The 18,063-nt window shown below is 44.6% G+C and overlaps 1 protein-coding gene across 1 annotated transcript in view; it reads left to right on the top strand.

Annotated features, from left to right (window-relative positions):
* The window catches only part of LOC138527520 (acyl-coenzyme A thioesterase 1-like), a 119,481-nt gene extending 109,172 nt beyond the window's left edge, over positions 1-10,309 (top strand). The window contains exon 3 of the mRNA XM_069638772.1: positions 5,683-10,309. Coding sequence (XP_069494873.1) covers positions 5,683-6,282 — 600 coding nt within the window. The 3' untranslated portion in view covers positions 6,283-10,309. The remainder of the gene's footprint in view (positions 1-5,682) is intronic.
* The last annotated feature ends 7,754 nt before the right edge of the window (positions 10,310-18,063 follow it).

Genomic DNA, 18,063 nt, shown 5'->3' with positions numbered 1-18,063 from the left:
CGGTTTTCCTGGTCCTCCATTTATTTCACACCCAGGCGCTGCGCCTCTTTGATTAGGCCATCCATGCCAGTGGTGGCCGTGCAAGCATGTCTTCTAGCAAGCTGATGCGCTGCTGGTTATCGGTTGTCTGGTCTGCCTGTGCGGTCCAGTATGGACATCTTGCTGGTCCCGCTTAATGTCCTGGACATTATCGTTTGCCTTTGCATCCTCTGCCCAATAGTCTTCATCTCCAAGAGAATTGCCTGCAGCTGGTTCTGTATTTGAATCTCCATTGTGGGCTGTCTCCGGATAGAGTGGTGCAGCGGTGTGCCAGTTGCATTGGTATCTGCAGCGTTATCGGAGATGGGACCAGGGGCAAACCGTGGCATGCCAGACGTGTGCTGATTCAGGCTGGTCTGTGTTTTTTCAGCAGCGCCATTCAATTTAACCTGTACTCTGGCCATGTGCCGTGCATGCGACCTTAGAGGGTAGTCCCCCATTGTGGGTGGACACAGCCGTGCAAAGCAGGTGGCTGTTTTGTGGGGGCTGGTTGGGGAAAATCAGGCTCCTTTGCATGAGCAGTTGGAGGCCACTCCTGTGGTTGTCTTCACCTGGCTTGCCGGAGTCCAAGCATCCATGTACACACTCCTTCTTACGACTTAGTGTCAAGGGAGTCGGTGGTGCCTCTGCAGCATCCTCCCCTGCCAGCCTGCATGCCCGCTCTGTTCCCAATGTCGCACATAGACAAGGCCAGAGTATCCGTCAGCAGCAGGGGCCGGGTCTCAGGCAGGGGTGGCAACGCCCATAGCATCTCACTGGTGTTATGTGGCCGCCTGGGGCCTAGTCCTTGATAGAAGCTGGCAGGGGTGTTGCTAGGTCTGGAAAATACCCGGGGCTAAGCTGATGTCGGAACTGTCGGGACTGGGGGCTAGCTAGCATTTTGGCTGTAGCTCCTGAGATTCTATCCGGAGCTACAACCAAAAGACCATGGGCTATAGCCTCCTTAGCCCCCCCCCCCCCCCCTAGCAACGCCTCTGGAAGCTGGGGTCTAGCGGTGCGTGGCCTTCTCGCCACCGCCCCTGGATGTCTCTACCGATGTGCGGCACCCCTCACTGGCTCACCTGTAGTTGGGATGGTCAGCGTGGCCAGGGTGTGCAGCCCGCGCCCGCTCCGTATTGTAGCAAACCATATCGTCCCTGTGGGCTGGGATGGGGAGACATCTGCGTTGACACCCCGGCCAGGTTTCTTGGGTCTCTGCAGTTTCCGGGCCCTTGCCGAGCCTGTGATAGTCTGCCGGCGTCTCAGCGGGCAGACGGGGGCATGCTGGTTATTGCGCCACAGGCCCGGCCCGCGGTCTGAAGCGGTGATGTGGGCCTGTTGCCCCACGCACGTATTCAGAGCCCCCCCGGCACCTCACGGGCAGGTGTGCTGCATTTCCTCGAGTCGCTTCACTCGTCCAGGCTTCTGCGTGTCATAACGCAGTTGTTTGGAGCGGATCAGGGCAAAGAGTCAGTCGGGATCAGGCACCTCAGGAGTTGGCAGCCGCAACGCAGGCCGAGACCGCGCGCCATACACAACTCAGCGACTGGGTCGGCTAGCGAGCCGACATGCAGGAAACTCATCCCATCACTTCTGCTGCAGGATTCTTGCATCAGATATTGCTTTTTTGCAGGTTGTGTGGGGGGTATATTTCGGCTCCAAAGCTCATCTGCACTGGACCTCTGTCGCCCTGCCGCCATCTTTCTCAACCCGCATTTCTCATTTTTCAACCTCCAATTCCCCCACACTAATCTGTGATGTGATTTTCCTCAGCTCACTGGAAGCCCATCCATGGAATCCAGCTGTAGTTAGGATGATGGGCAATACAAAGTATTTTGTTCTTCATGGTCGGGACCTCATAAAACACATATATTTCTGATTTACCATTTTAGCAGAATCATTAATGCCAGTTATATTCTTCGTTGTGCTCTGTCATTTCTCGTGATTGGGAATTGTTTTGTGGTATCAGAAATTAAACCCACACGTGTCTGTAGCCGCCATTCTTCTTCTCCCTGCTCTCCTGCTTGCCTCTCTCTGGTTCTCATTGGGTTTGGGAGTGTCTGCAAAAGTGGACGAGTGCCATTCACTGTGTTCACCAACACACTCCTGAACTCGGCGTCGGAGAACGATGGATGCTGCTATCCCAAAGACGTCAAGAGCGTCCTCTTGAGGCATACATTCACGTAGTAAGAGCATCATTCTTGGCACAGCATTACTCTAAAATGTCTGTTAAGAAACCGGATAATGTTATCTGCTTTCTTTGGCATTTGGAACGTTTCTCTGTGTGCTGCCTTTGCACTACCTGTATTATCTGTGCAAATCATGAGGGCAAGGACTGGTATCTGGACCTTGCAACTGAAATGCGCCGCCACACATTGGGGGCTCTGGAAGTGAGCTAGTACTCTGACATAGCAAACTTAATAGATTTTTTTTTGTAAGTGGTCATATAGGGTTTCAGCTCCCTTTGGACACCTTTGCTTGATTCTGCGGTGTAGAGGCCAATAAAGCTGTCCCATGGTAGTCTGCAGCAACTCACCCCTCCTCCGTTGCTTTGTATAGGCTTTTGCTGCAGAATGAAGCTGCATGGTAGGGCTGATGGAATCTGCATCTTCCATAGGACAGCATCCTTATCATGCCACTAAAAATGTGTTTTTTTCTGGCCAAAGGCAGACCTCTTTAAAGGGTTTAAGCTTATCACAGACCTACTGGAACCTGCTTTCTGCTCTTTAGTGCTGGGTAGTGAACAAACTTGGAGAGTAATGAAGTTCAAGGTGGTTGGTGCTCATGTTATCCAATCTCAAGGATAAAACTGGGGCAATCACGCATTGGAGTTTGCATTAAGAAACATCTGCATTATGTGTGCACCCCACAGCGGCATCGGACAGGTTTTCCCAGCAGTAGGTAAGATGCCCCCAAACATAATTTGAAAGGGACTGCCCGGCATATTCTGGCAGTCCTGAGGGCTGCATTTTGGCAGGAGAAATAAGTTGCACCTGCATTGTGGTGTCAAACGAGCTCCTTATTTTCACAACGAAGGCATGACTACTGTTCACTAGAAAAATAGAAATGCAATTAGGGCACCAGAATGAGGGTTCACTGCGCTTAAGCAGGAGAAATGTGTGGTACCCTGCTGCGTGTGTTGGGGTTCTGGTGGGACAGTTCCCATCCGTCCCTGGTAAGGTATCAACAATTGTAAAGGTAGTAACGCTTGTGACATGAGCAGGATAATAATTTATTTAAGAGTAGAATGTCCATAATATTGACAAGATAGAAGTCTGGTTGATTTTAAGCAACCTATATTCTTATAGCTGACACGTGTTTCGACCCTCCTGGGTCATTTTCAAGGCTTCTCTCCTATTGTCAAGCGGCTTGAACTGTGATTACAAGGCAATCTCATATGCCTAGTGTATTACCCGATTGCCGAAGTTGCAGAGTGTGGCTGCAGTGAGGTCCTTCAGTGTGGACAATCCATTGTGGTGATAGCCCCGTTATATTGACGAGTTCAAGGGTTGCACATGCGACCTGCAGTCTTGGGTGGCAGTGTCGGGCTTCTCTCCTATTGCTGAGTGGCTTGCACTGTCATTGCACCGCAGCCACACCTACCAGCAACCATAACAAATTCTTGATTGAGAGCCACTCCCTCCACCCGCAGAAATGTCACCCTGCAACTTTGCCTATCGATTGAGTAATAATACAATGCATATGAGACTGCCTTGAAAATTACCCAGGAGGGTCGCAACACGTTTCAACTATAAGAATAAATACAGAATCGTTGATACTGTTCCATAGAGTCTGCCCGTTGTTCTGTTCTATGCAGTTTACTGAAGCTCTAAATAAAACCTAATGTATCCTATCAGTTCATATCATTTTAATTATAAGTTGGCTTGCAATTTATTTTCTAAACGTCACTGATAACTAATTGGATTTATGCTTTAATTAAAAACATGTGAAGAGAACATAGCCCTGCCTCAGTTGTTATGACGCTTCATCATCTGTGTAGGCGTCCCATATTGCCTGGACGTTCAGAAATGAAGTTGCTCGGGCCCTCGAGCAATCCTTCTCAGGTTCTGCAACACAGAACACAGTGATACACTATTAGAGTATAAGGACTAAAGACTGCTATACAACGAGCTATTGCTTCTGTAAAAAACGGTGTTTTGTGTTTTGATTTGCAAACGTGACCATTGGGTCATTTTTTAATGTGTTTACAGAATAAACTTTTTGTAAACCCGACCACTCCATCCTTTTACATATGTTGAAAAAGATGGCTGTTTAAACTGACTCTGGGTTTGATCAAGTTGTTTCACCTCTACAGCTGACATCGAAAGGTAGCTCGCTGGGTCACCCCTTTGTTCCTTTGTTTCTAAGTCCTCCCCCAACAAGCCCCTACTAAAAAAAGAGGACCATTGTTTTATACTTGCTCATTGAGTATCTGCATTTATGTATATCGTACATTTCTCATGCAGTCATTTCTGCCGCTGACCTTTCTGCCACAGTAAAACAACCCCAATTCAGATTTGCAGTGCGCTGTGTACTTGCTCCTGGTACCCCAGTGGTAGCTCCTGCCTGCTGCATGATGTCTGAGACCCAGGAGCTGGTTTTAGCTGCTGCTCGTAGGATCTTAATTTTGAACCCTGCTGCTAGGTTAAACCACTGTCTGCATTGTTGCTGCTGTTTTATTGTAAAGTAGAGTCTCCTTCGTTTCCTCTCTGGGTTACATTGTAAGCACGTTAATACCCTGCAGGGCATGGCTGTGCCTTTTAAAAGTAAATACATAGAACATGGCTCGCATCTTTCGATGGACAACGTTTTTTTTTCTTCTCCGGCCACTTCCAGTTCATGAAGATTTGGATTGAGTAAATGTATGCATTGACTAGATGTGCATATTGAATAAAGTTTGATTCTAACCAATTGGACACAATGCAATTGATTGTCAATAAACCATTGACTTTCAAGTTGGTACACCACTTTTTCAGGGCCTGCGCTAACCATGGTACTGAGAGATCGCTTTGATTTAGCACCATTTATTTATATGGTTTGTTATAGCACGCGATTGCATATACAAGTTGCTTGGAAATGCCAAGATGGTGGTAAGGGGCAAGCGTTAGGGAACAAAAAAATACATTTGGATAGAGCGATTTAATTTTATAGAGGACAGCATTGGCTTTATTGTGTAGGTGAGTGGCGCGTTAGATAAAATTTAAATAAATAACTTGGGACCCAAATGTTTCAGAGTGATTTTGCTGCCTTTTCTTGTGTTTTTACGTATCTTTAATCCTAGCAACGTTTGCTGGGCTTAGTTAGCTGAGCTGTGGGTGGGTGTGTATGGGCTTGGCATGTGAACATCCTGCATGTAAACTGCTCATAGACCGTATAATCCAGAAGAAAATGAGAAAGGTAATTAATTTCTCATCGTAGTTTATGAAGCTGAGTTCTGCCAAGCAAAGCTAGGTCATCAGTCCAGCATGGCACCGTCTGACACCACTTGCATAACCCTTATTATGTCCTCTGTGATACGTATGTAAATGGTAAAAGAAAACATGTGCGAGATCAATGAAACACTGGTATTGTGCTGTTAGTGCATTATAAACTAAAGAAATAGTATGTGATTGATGGCTTTGTTACCTTGAGTACATTAATGTTCGTGTCCCTTTTTTCTTTTAGGTCAGAGGTCCAGGAATTGGTCTCCTTGGACACTCCAAGGGGGGCGACCTGGTTGTCTCCATGGCTTCTTTTTTGAAAGGTATTACTGCAACTGCTACTGTCAATGGAGCTATTGTCACTGTGGGGGCCACACTACGCTACAAGGACGTGATCATGCCCCCAATAGGTGCAGATTTGAAACGCATCAAACTTGTGAAGCCTGGTTTAGCGAATGTTGTGGAGGCATTAAACAGTCCTTTGGAGGCTGAAAATCGTAAATATTTAATTCCAATCGAGAAGGCCGAAGGGAAATTCCTGTTCATTGTTGGAGAGGATGACCAGAACTGGAAGAGTGAGCTCTATGCCAACATGGCGGCTGATATTTTACTGGAACATGGAAAGGAAAAGCCAGAGATTGTCGTCTACCCCGGGGCAGGGCATTACATTGAACCCCCAGTTTTCCCAATGTGTGCTGCCTCCATGCATTTCCTCGTGGGCTTACCTGTTGTATGGGGAGGAGAACCCAGAGCACACTTCCTGGCACAAGAGGGGGCTTGGCAGAAAATACAAGGATTTTTCTGTAAACATCTAGCTGAGGAATCCTTGCAAAGTAGACTATAAATGAATGAATACTAAACCTTTAATTGCCATGAGGCGGTGCATTTTTGGTTTCTGCTACTGATTTCTTACCCCGATCTCTTCTATCGGAAGATATTTGTATGCCTTTACCACATTTATGAGACGTTGTTTGCTAATTTAAAGCTTCATGACTTGTATCCTCTCTGAACCGTGTGTTGTAGAGCCATTCTCCTGCTGAAGTATGTACAACTGCTATATTTATACCTCTGTGGCATGCAGTTTTGACTTTCAGGTATTTCCTCTCATTCCTGCCTTCCAGGTTATTTGGTGTAGTCTTTGCGACCTGTCAATATCTCTCCTCTATAGTGTGCCTTGTCTACAGTTTATTATTTTCACCACAAGGTTTTAGGAACTGGAAACAAGACCATCAGACAGCCCTCTTCAATGGTGTGCACATTGATAAAATATTGGATCCTTGCTCTGGTCACACAGGTGGAAAATGTTCAGTCCTGGGTGTAGCAATCGCCAAATCTTTCTGCTGCGCAAGGGCATCAACCTACTGCTCCCCATAGCACGACTGTGTCTGAGTTGCCTCCTCTATGACGACTATTCAAGCTTTGTGAAATCCTAATCTATGCCATTCTCTTTGGAGGAATCAAGTCTTTTGCAGGTCTCTGTGTCAATTGTAAGCCAGCAGACCTACCCTCCCAGACCCTCTGCATTGTCTCTGATAAAGGTATGGAAAATGATGATCCCTAGTCTGATTGTTGTGACACCCCACTGAGAACCCGATCATTGGTCTCCCGGCATTACATCCAATGCTCTTGCTTGGCCTAAAATCCAAAAGACATAGGAGAAGGTGATCGATTTGATGAGTTTCGATTTCTTGGGTCTGCATAATAGCATTCCCTTTGATATTTGGCAAGTGTATCAAGATGGCAGTGGGGCAATCAGACCTCTCTGCTGTCACGTCAGATGTGTGTACTACTGCAATGTCAACATTAAGCAAGGATAAATTAAATTGATTATGCTGCAATTGGCATCACTTATGCAAATTGAGGGTTGTTACTCAGATATAGATCTGCCTTCAGTGGGATCTTTGTATTTGCAAACAGTTTCTCTCATTCTGTGCTGTAGTTCTTTCTGTCCACAATTGTATATATTATTTAGATCCGTATAATTCAAATAGACTGATGTTATGGATGTACATTTCTGTTCTTTCCAATATGTTCCGGGATTGGCATGTTTTTCCGTCTTTGCAGCTCAGAAAACCTTGAGGTTTGTAGAATTTCTCTGATTTCTTGATTCTTGTGTGAGGTGGAGGGTGGCTCAAAAGTCAAAAGGCAGTGTTAGGAGAAATGAGCACGAATGATGAGTTAGATGATTTAGGAATGAGAAGGTGGTGTCCAGATCAGAAACGCGAATGTTCTAGAATGAGCACCATAAGTGTACATTTCAGGACATGCTCAGATCTCCACATACCCGTTTCTCGCTTCAGTCCTCATTTATATTGTCCCCTTCCTGGGTAAGAACCGAGACATTTGCAACAAGGACGAGTAATGACTGTGGAGTGAAATGGAAAATGAGAATGTTCTATAATGGATGCTTTCCTTATCCCCACTCTGAGTCTCTTGGTTGGCAATTATCTCCCTGGCCTCTGCTGGAGCAGGACAAATCCGTTGTAGGACTCTATGGTGGGCTTTGCCGCTGAATGGATCGGGACGCTTTGGCGCATGACTGTTGCTCTGCTCCACCCCATTCACTCGCTACTGTTGTGAAACGCGAGGCAGGATGCCATGAAAGAACCTTCTCAGCCGGTCACATTGCAGTCTGTCATTAGTTGCTGGGGTTCCCAAAGCCTCTCTTCTTTCTTCACTCCTTTTAAATGTCTGTTAGATGCTCCTGTCCAGTACCCTCTTGAGATGCTGGAATTACCTGGACTTAATGATATGGGATAGATGTGTAAATCCTAACTTTGGGAATCCCGAACAGTAGAATGTTGACTTCTGCTTCTTTTTTTGTGCACACCTCTTCCTATTTCCCTGCTGCTACAGCCTTAACTGCCTAAACTGCCCTGCATCTCTACCCTGTGCCCCCTAAGGTTTTTGGGCAATATTGATGTTTTGTGGGAATTGGCTTTATTGTGATCCCCACATTCAGGATTCTGCTTGCAAAATCTCACTTATACCGATTGCGTGCACATCGATTATTCCTGTAACGTAACACTAACATTCAAAGCAAACTTTTGTGAATCCAAGCTTGAGTGCTTTCAAGCTGGCTTCTTTTTAAATCCAACAAAACCGAGATCATCCTCTCCTAACCACCCAGACTAAGGAAACATCAAGAATGTCTTCCTTCATCTCTAGAGTTTATTGCCAGTACTAGGGTAAGACATGTAGTATTGTAATAGATAATAGCAGGCCCCCTATACCACAGATGCCACAATCAAAGGAATGTACTTCCATAAATACAGATTAAAGGGCTGATCAACTGAGTTCCTCTGAATCAGAGGGGAAACATGTTTGCTCATTTGTAAAATCCGGACTGAGGTACATTCGAGTCTTGGACTTCAGGTGCCCTGCTGGCACCCAGACTTATAGAAAGGGCTAACCTATCCAAAGGGACTACATTTTGGCACTGGTTTCCAGTGGAAGCCAGAAGAAAGTAAACATTGTGCCTTATGTATACGTTTTTAGGGAAATGGGTCCATCAAGTGTTGTATGGAGCAAAGGGTAATCACGACCGTCGCAAGTAAAAACATTGATTTCTTTTTTTCCCCCTTTTTAAAATTATTTTTATTTATTTTCAGTTTTCTTACTGTTTTTTAAACAGGTGGTGAAGGGGCACGTGGGGTGTCTCCCCGTACTTTACGTACACCATTAAAAAAAGTGTTTTTACCCACGATGAAAAATGTGCTCTGATAACACACACAAGAGTAAATCCTACCAGCTATCCAAAGCTCTCAGATTGGCAAACCCTATTCCACTCGCCATACCGAATTTCAACAACCAAAGTGGCCGCTCCTTTAGCATTTTAGGGCCCCAACTTTGGAATGGTCTTTCTGACCAACTAAAACTGAAGAAAGAAAATGATACCAGGTTTCTGGCTTTATCTGCACTCTCACGTTAATATATGCCAGGGGAACCCATGAAAAAAAAGCACTGCCTCTACTTGTTGGATTTGGAAAGGTGATACATTTGTGATTTAAAAAAAAAAACATTTGGGGGGGGGGCGTTTGTTGTAATGGTCGAGTTCTCATATGCACCTTAAATTATTCTGAAGCATGGTTTCACTGACATGTACACAATTCTGCATTTTCTGAAGCATGTTAAAACCCATATTTTGCAGTTGCGTTTTATTTTTCCTTGCGAAATTGTTGAATTCGTCACGGTTATTGCAGAAAAGGAATGTAATTCTGGTATTAATGTATTAGTTGATGAGTTTCTTTATTCAATCTTAGTTCTTAAAGTATTATTTATTGAACGATGATTGTCATTTGGACAGTGTTAACATTTTAAGTGCAATCCTGGGACATTCTGTGAATCTAAAAAAGTTTGAAAAGGAAACTGATTTTTTGAGTATGTGCAAAGTCTGTTGATTGTGTGGTTTTGCTGTGGTGCTAGCATGCTGCGCATGCATTACATCCAGTGACTCAATTGGCAGAAGAAGCCTCTGGCATTGTGTTTTCTAGCGATCTTAGTGCATTTACGACTGTGAATATCTTTGTACTTCATGCCTCCTTTTTTGCCGCCTCCAGGTTTTGGGCAGTGTCGCAAAAATAAGTTGGGTTTTGGACTCCGTTGTTATGCAAAAAAAGATGTATTTTTGTATACTCTGTTGAAGAAGCATCATATCGGTGAAGCTTAAGCCTTTTTTCTGTCACTATCGTGGCAAAATTAGTAGGTTTGGTAGACCAGCAAGAATGGTAACATTAAATGTTTCCTTCCAAAGTTATTAAGATTCTTTGAATAAGAATTAAAATGTCAAGACAGACATGGCAGCACATGCTTAATTTCTGAAAACTGTTAATTGCAATATTTATATTTTAAATTAAAACGTTCTAAAAGTGCTGATGGTTTAAATATTTTCATTGTCATTTGATTTTCACATGCGTTTCATCTCTTCCATTGATTAAATGCATTTAAAATATGCACCACTATAGGTCGGGCAACCACACTTGCCAACAAGTATGTCTACTGGTGACTTGGCTGAACAAAAATTGTGTATGAAGTTCCAAAAAGCAGCCAAATTTGTGGGTTGCATAAGAGAGGTAAGGGAGTCTGTTCCAAAGCATGGGATCCTTGAACTCTGAAGCCCCAATGACACAGGGAGACTTCTTTTGTTGAAGGATTACCAAGACGTTGGGGACAAATGATTGCAGAGACTTTGTGGGACCCGACTTCCCTGTTTGCTGGATAAATTAGCTGAGACGTGGCCAGACAGCACCTTGAAAACTAGACCGGCAATCATATGTTTTGGCTTCAATGTGTAGCCAGTAAAGAGCTTTTTTAAGAGGTGAAATGTGATTGTCTCTGAGCTATCTAGATCATCTTGATCGCTGGGTTTTTGTTCAATTGCAGATGGTGGATCAGTTTATCGGAAGCTGTGGCCAATAGAGCGTTAAAGTGATCTAAATAGGATTTAGTAGGGGCTTCCACTACCATGGGCTCCGTTCCTTAGCGTTGTAGTGGAACATGCCTACTAATTTGCGAAGTTAAAAGAAAACTGCACTCATTGCTGATCAATTTTTGGAAGATGGGAAGCTTGAAATCACAAATGTTTAACCTGGGATTTCATGCAGATGGAAGCAGGAAGAGGTAAGGATGCAACTCCGGCCCCAGGGCAGCACGAAGAGATATAGACTACCTATGAAAATAACCTCTGTATCACTTGCATTTGGTAGGAGCTAGTTGACCTCATTCCCTGATCTGTTGCCATCAGTAGTCTACAAATAATTTCACCCAGTTATTGGCGCCTCCTCAAGCAATTTAGTCATCAGCACAAGACTGGCACTTAAATCAAATGAGTTAATCAGCTGCAACAAAGGGTGGATTAAAATTTTAACTGGGACGGGTGAATGTGGTGAACCCTGGGTAACTCCACATTCACAGGTCGTACAGTACAAGTAAAAAAATCTTCATGGGTAACCTCCGACTGTCGCCTGTCCAGAAAGTATCTTAACCACTGAAGAGCCCCTTCTGTGACCCCTTCCAACTGTGACAACAAAATCTTAGAGTTGCTGGGGTCAAAGGCTGAAGAGGGGTCCAGCACCCTAAATCTCAGCAATTTGTTCTGGTCAAGAAGTTATCTCTCCCATCCACAAGGGTGGCCTCCTTACCATGCAGAGATCTCAATCCTTACCGAATAGGGCCAAGAAGGCCCTGCAACTCCAAATGGCTCTGAAGCTGGTTAAGAAATTCACTTTGTATTACCTTTGCCAGAGAAAGCACTATAGTAATGGGTGAAATTCTCCAAAGTGTGGGGTTCGGGTATGGCTTCTTCGGGATGGTCTTTATTATCATGCTCTTGAAACCAGCTGCCACAGCCCCTAAGGTAAGGAATTATTAAAAAGATTGGTTGCAAAAGGCCAAATGAAGTCTGCACAAGCCTGCAGGGAGGAGGTTCATTTTAGACTCTAAGCTTGACGGCCTTCAAAAGGCCAAGAAGGATCTTTGGCTCGAAAGGTTAGAAAAAAATAGTTTCTGGCTGGAGAGCTTGGGCCAGATATTTTCACTGCATTTGAGGATTCGCCAGGCTTGTCAGTCGCCCCTTTTTTTAAGGATTTTATCATAAAGAAGCAGCTTGCAAAGGCCCACCAGTGCACTGTAAATGGGGTTTAGGAGTTTGAAAGGCATTGTGTAGTTCATACTTTGGGAATCAATATGAAAGCTATGCAGGAGACTGTCCCCTTCAGTGATCAGCTCGCACTAATGTGCTTGTTTCGCATTCCAGGTGGAGTTCTGACAGGATTTACGTGACATGCTATATTCATTCTGGTAAGCAATGCTAAAGTGCTTGTACCATATGAATTGGGGTCGGCAACAACCCCTATGTAGGGCACTCCATTCATTCAAGAGCCATGGGGTCTCGTGGCACTGTTGCTTACTATGATAGGAGGGACTGTAATCGTCCAAAGCCCTATTGACCAAAGAAGGAGTTCATCAGCTAGAGCTTCCTTTCATATCCAACGTGTGGGGAATACCTCTGCAGATTCTGCTAAGCGATCCACGAGGATTGCGGGAAGAGGGTCGACTTATTCCTCTTTAGTAGCGAGTAAGTCATAGACTTTTCCTTCATGGTCACACTTTTTTACTTATTTATGTACAGTAGGAACAATGCTCTTTTGATCACCAATGAACGTACAATAGATAAGAAATCAGATTTCACTTGAACTGGCAAGCTTCTTACAATGGGGTGAGTTTGAGGGGCATTCTGACCAGTTTGTGGAGGGGAGTAAATGGAACTGTCACCAGCAGCAATACATAAGTGGACATACATACATTAAGGACAGCAAACATCAGACATTTTGAAGTGTAGGTAGGCGGTAGGGATAGCTGTCTTCAGGATGGCCTACCATACGGTCTTGGTAAGGAAAGCGGAGAAAGCAAATAATTAATGGTCAGATGAGACCTGGGGTGACCGCTCCCGCATTGCCTCACCCCTCCCTCGTTATCTCCCTCAGAAAAGAGGAACTCTAGAGAATGCCCACCAAAATGTGTTGGTCTGGCCCTTATGCTCAGAATTCAAGGGTCGAAGTGTGCTTTAGTAGGACCTGGGCTACTTTATCATCAGTGCAGACAGTGAACATCCCCAAAACCAAGATGACCTGTTCGATGCCCCAGGCAACTGTTTGGCAGAAAGTCTGACAGTGCCGTTAGAAAGGCAAAGTGCAGCCCAGAGGCCTATAACAAATGCAAAACTACTGATTTTGAACAAAAGTGTATAGTCTCTGAAAGGGCTTCACAAAAATTAGTGGGATCACTCGCACATGAGGATAAACACTAAGAACTCTATGAATGTACACTACCCTTCCCCCCGGGTTTTGCCAGCTCTGTCTAGTCTGGTAATAGAGTAATGCTGGTTAACGTATCAATTTTAGCCAACTTTGGTCCGACTGCAAGTTGCAACCAGGGATAAAATGTGAAGCTATTGCTTCATAATGAGGTACCACAAGTCCAGAACATTCCTAACAGCTGAGCCTCCGTTGACAGATCCACGGTTAAGGGAGGGGGGGGTCGTTAGCCAGCTGTTCTTCCCATGCTTACGATTCCTTGTTCCCCTACTCTCAATAGGAATTATGGGTCAACAGTATGAAAACCACCCAGGCTGTTAAGATTGGCATATGAATATGTCCGACTAGGGGGGACATTCCAGTACCCACAAGAACAAGCATTGGCAATACCAACAGCATGGGCTATTGTGTAGGCATGTAAAGGCACCTGCCAGGCATTGCTGTACTGGTATTAATTGGCTATTGATGGTAGCAGGTTAAAATTGTGCAAGTACAGTACATGGGCATATAAAAGCAGTGCCTGACAAATACTTAAAACGTATACACAAGCCAAAACTGTTTGCTTTGCCAATGCTCATTTTTAATAGGACTTCATTGAAAGACGCACATACTTCTAAATCAAGTGGCTGTGGGCCCACCTGGTTAAGACATTTTTATTACACCAGTTGCGCTTTTACAGTTTCAATTAAGTAATAGACCTCTGACCCAACAAAGCACATAGTGAAGGAGAATGCTCCGGTAGCAAGGGAACTCGGGGCACCCATTTCCCATGCAGGGCACCACACGAAGCTTTCATGAATAGGATGGGAACGCCCACATACTAGAATACAACCTGGTGCTAGTCGGTAATGGCCAAATTTTCTACCCCCTTAACCCAGGGAGCACCCCTCGATCAAAGGAAAGGGACCCCACTACAGTAGACCGGGGAGACGATGGCAGGTTTACCCAAACTACAGAGCCAACTGCCTTAGATACCCACTACTATATGCCTGATGGGTGAAGGAGCAATTTCCTCTCTAGTCACACAGACCGTTAGACAGCCCTGTAGGCAAGCACAAACTGTACAGGATTCGGAGAGTGACCCACATCACAATACAAGGCACAAGCAGAGACGCTTAACTCGGATGTCTGACGCAAGGAGGTAAGATCATGCAACCCACTAACCCAACTGCAAAAATCTCAACCTTCTGCATACACCCCTCAAACTCTACACAATCACATCTATTGCACAGCAAACCACACACACTTCACTACACTGCAACAACAAAACAAGCCACACATACACTCACAACAAAACAGGACAACCTACCAACTGAGAATCTGCATCTATGCTCGGCGAACGGTGGTAACCGAACTGAAGCTGTGAACAGTACATCACAGTTCTCTCTGAGCCTCCTCCCACTGTGCCCTACCAACCCAACCAGTCAGCTTGCCTTTCAGAGGTGCCAGGGGGCCACTCCGGTGGTGACAGTGCGCGTTATAAATGACCCATAACATAACATCAACTCTCAGAAGACTGCTCTGCAAAAACAATGGCAGGCCCTTTGAGTGCAAAGTTTGATTGTGAGGCTTGGTTAAATCGAGCTCCCAGGAGGAGGTGTTTTGGGCAGGAACTGGGTGAGATTAGCATGGTCATGGCCAGGCAGTGGGTGGTCGAATGGCTAAACACCTACAAGCTTTATGTCCCTTCACATATGCCATTTCTCCCTAATGCAATAGTTTCGGCATAGAGCCCAAACTAAAAATGACCACATAAAGCTGGTGTATCCAGCCAGATACAGCGAACAGGATAGCCAGAAACTCTCCAGCCAAGCGTAACGTGGTATGCTCTGCCACCAACCGGTGTAAACTAGCATTGCAAAAAACCTTGTACCCACCACCACAGAACCAGTTTCCTAAGATGGAGCCTTCTCTCCCCCCAGCCTCTCACTTTCACGAAGGCATGCTGGAAGTGCAAGGGGATGGGACAGCAGGTGTGCAGATGCCCCTGGGGGATGTGGTCTAACTGTAGTGTCCGCCAGCCGACACTGCAGCCACACTAGGATTGCTGGAATCCAGATGCAGGCCATGTTTGTCACTAGCAGCAAAGGAAGTATGTTTTGAAGTCCATTCTTATTTGAGTGGACTGTAGTGATCAATTGGTTACATGTAAAGGTTTACTCTGTCAGGTACAAGAAGCTTTTGAAATCCGTATTGATTAAGCCAATGGCACATTTGTGGTCTGGTTTGTAAATGGTTATATTGATGAACAGTGGGTGGATGGATGGGTGTGCTGTTTGGGATGTTTTATTTGTGTGCCACATCCTGCGGTGTCATTTTGCCCTCTCCCCTCGCCCCACCCCCGTAGTGTAAACAACTCCTGGAGGTCTGGCAAACTAGCACTATTAGAGTGAGGGGCAAGGAAGGGGAGGACTGGTGATTTGATTTGGCAAAAGCTCCAGACTGCTTCCGAATGGTCACACCCAGGGTGGGGGAACGTCCTGGAGCAAGACGGAGCAGTGATCCGGCAAAGGTTGCCTCGCTGAAGCGCTGCTCTGTTCCCAGGCTTCAGGGGCTAGCCCAGGAAACTCCCAGATCTGTTCTGAAGCCGAGTTCTCAAACCTGCCCTCGCTTCGGAAGACTTGGCATGGGAGACTGAATACTTTAACAGCCAAAGCCATCACATACTGGTGCACCTGTCCAAACTGGTATATATGGCTTGTGATTTATTTTTTCTGTTGTGAGCATTCTGAACAATGAAAACAGAGTCCAACATCCATAATTGACTCACATTTAAAATTGTGGACATTCTTATGTTCCTAAAATACTATTTTGTGCAAATCGCCAGGATTGGGTTGTATGAAGAGATTCTGCCTTACGTGACCTGGCCTGGGGCCATGCCCCCTTGGTGCTCCCATTGGCCCTTCCCCTCCAAGGAGGAGCGTCTCCCCCCCCCCCCCCCCGTAACTTTTTTCCATTTCCAGCCCTGGCACATCCAATAGAGGCAACCATCTATCAGCAATGACATACGTAAAGCGTGAGCTGCTGAAGTACTGTTTGGCCATTGTATGCTGTTTTCCTTCACTTCTTTCTAGCTTTTATTTTTCTCTTTCTTGTCAATGTGTAACTTGCCATTTATACGTGTGTGTATGTGTGTGTGTGTGTGTGTGTATATATATATATATTCAATGAAAAAACGTTAAAGGGACGTTATGGTTTCAAGTAAAACCGAAAAAAAACCCCAGAAATTCGGCATTTATGGTAAGCTAAACAACCATAACCCGCGCCACCACCGTGCACTGCTAAGACTAACACCCATGACATCAAAGATGACATCACAAATGTCATTGATGACATCACATATCTGGGCCACTTGTTTTTGTTAATTGACAAATATAGGCCAGGTGGTTTTGTACACTGGCAGTCAGAATAATAAAATTGAAAAAGGTGCTATATATCTAGACGTTAACCTGGTCATATGTTCTTTAAGTACTTTCCTTAGGGTTTGGTCTCAGCCCATGGTGCACATACATGGGGAAATGAGCAGGCCTCAAACCACAATTCATTTGTATACATGAAGATAAACTTTAATGTCATTAACATTTTCTGATGCAGTTTCTTTCTTCCTTACTTTAGTTTCCCTGTATGTGCCTCCAGGGACGTCATTTAGGGGTCGCCAGAGGTCGCAACTTTACTCACGTAAAAATATTTTTTTAAAAACCCTTTTTATTTTGTAATGCAGCCTCCTGGGCTGTGGCCAGCACCATGTGGCTCTTTACTTGTGGAGTGGCTGGCTTTCTTTTTCAGGCCCCTTAAAAAAAAGAAAAATAAGAACAGGAGTGCCACAAGTTTAACACTTTCAGCACTGGCCCTAAATAAGAAAGAATAGGAATACAAAATAATGTGTCTTTCTGGAATTCTAAACAATAATTGCTGGACTCATTAAAGGTTTATTTCAGACACACTTCAGGGGGTGAGTCACCTATTTAGTCTGTTCTTAAACGCCTCAACTCAACCTTTCATCCTTCTGAGGTTGTTAAATGAGTACCAACACAGGTTGGGTGAAATTGGGTGTATATTTTTTCTATATGAAGCGGTTAAGCGTGAGTGCTATATAATAACACATCATTATCATTTGGTCATGGACGTCTGCCTGCATTCACAGTAATTTGGTAATATGGGCCTATACACACTGATCTTAATGATACATATGGTGATCATTCTTGTATGAAATGTACATCACATTATAGTGATATCTTAACCATATTTTTCGTAGTGTACAATGCTATGTGATGCCACTCCCTATTTTGTCAACGGGTGAAAGGTCGTGTTCCATAGCTTCCCGCATATCACTTCGGGGTGGGTCAAATGACATCACTTCCTGTGATGTCATCAGGGGGTCAAGGGTCGTGTGATGTCACTTCCGCTACCCCTGCCATTTTGGTGAAATGACGTCCCTGTGTGCCTCTGATTTGTATGCATTGTGGTTCTTCATATGTATTGTTTGTACCAGCACAAGTGTTGGAAGTCTTGACTTGTTAGCTAGTTATTACATGTTTAACATTGCTCAAAACTCTGATAAGGTAGCATTCATTATTGTACCACCCAAAATTACAAGATTATAAATAGTTTACTTCTATGGTGCATGCTGCAGTCATTGCATATGTTTATATATGATTAGGATTCTGTATTTACAACACTCCAATACAATGATATTAGATGAGTACATTCTTTAATAGATTAAGTAGTTCATGATAGGTCTCCCGATCACCCCTGACATCTTGTTATCAACAATATAAACACAATTCCTTGTAGGGACTTTTCATCAAAAT

The sequence above is a fragment of the Ambystoma mexicanum genome, chromosome 14 (genome assembly GCF_040938575.1).
Source record: "Ambystoma mexicanum isolate Mex_15411 chromosome 14, UKY_AmexF1_1, whole genome shotgun sequence".
Taxonomy (NCBI): domain Eukaryota; kingdom Metazoa; phylum Chordata; class Amphibia; order Caudata; family Ambystomatidae; genus Ambystoma; species Ambystoma mexicanum.
The sequence above is the reverse complement of the archived record's forward strand: the minus strand, read 5'-3'. Positions and strand labels throughout refer to the sequence as shown.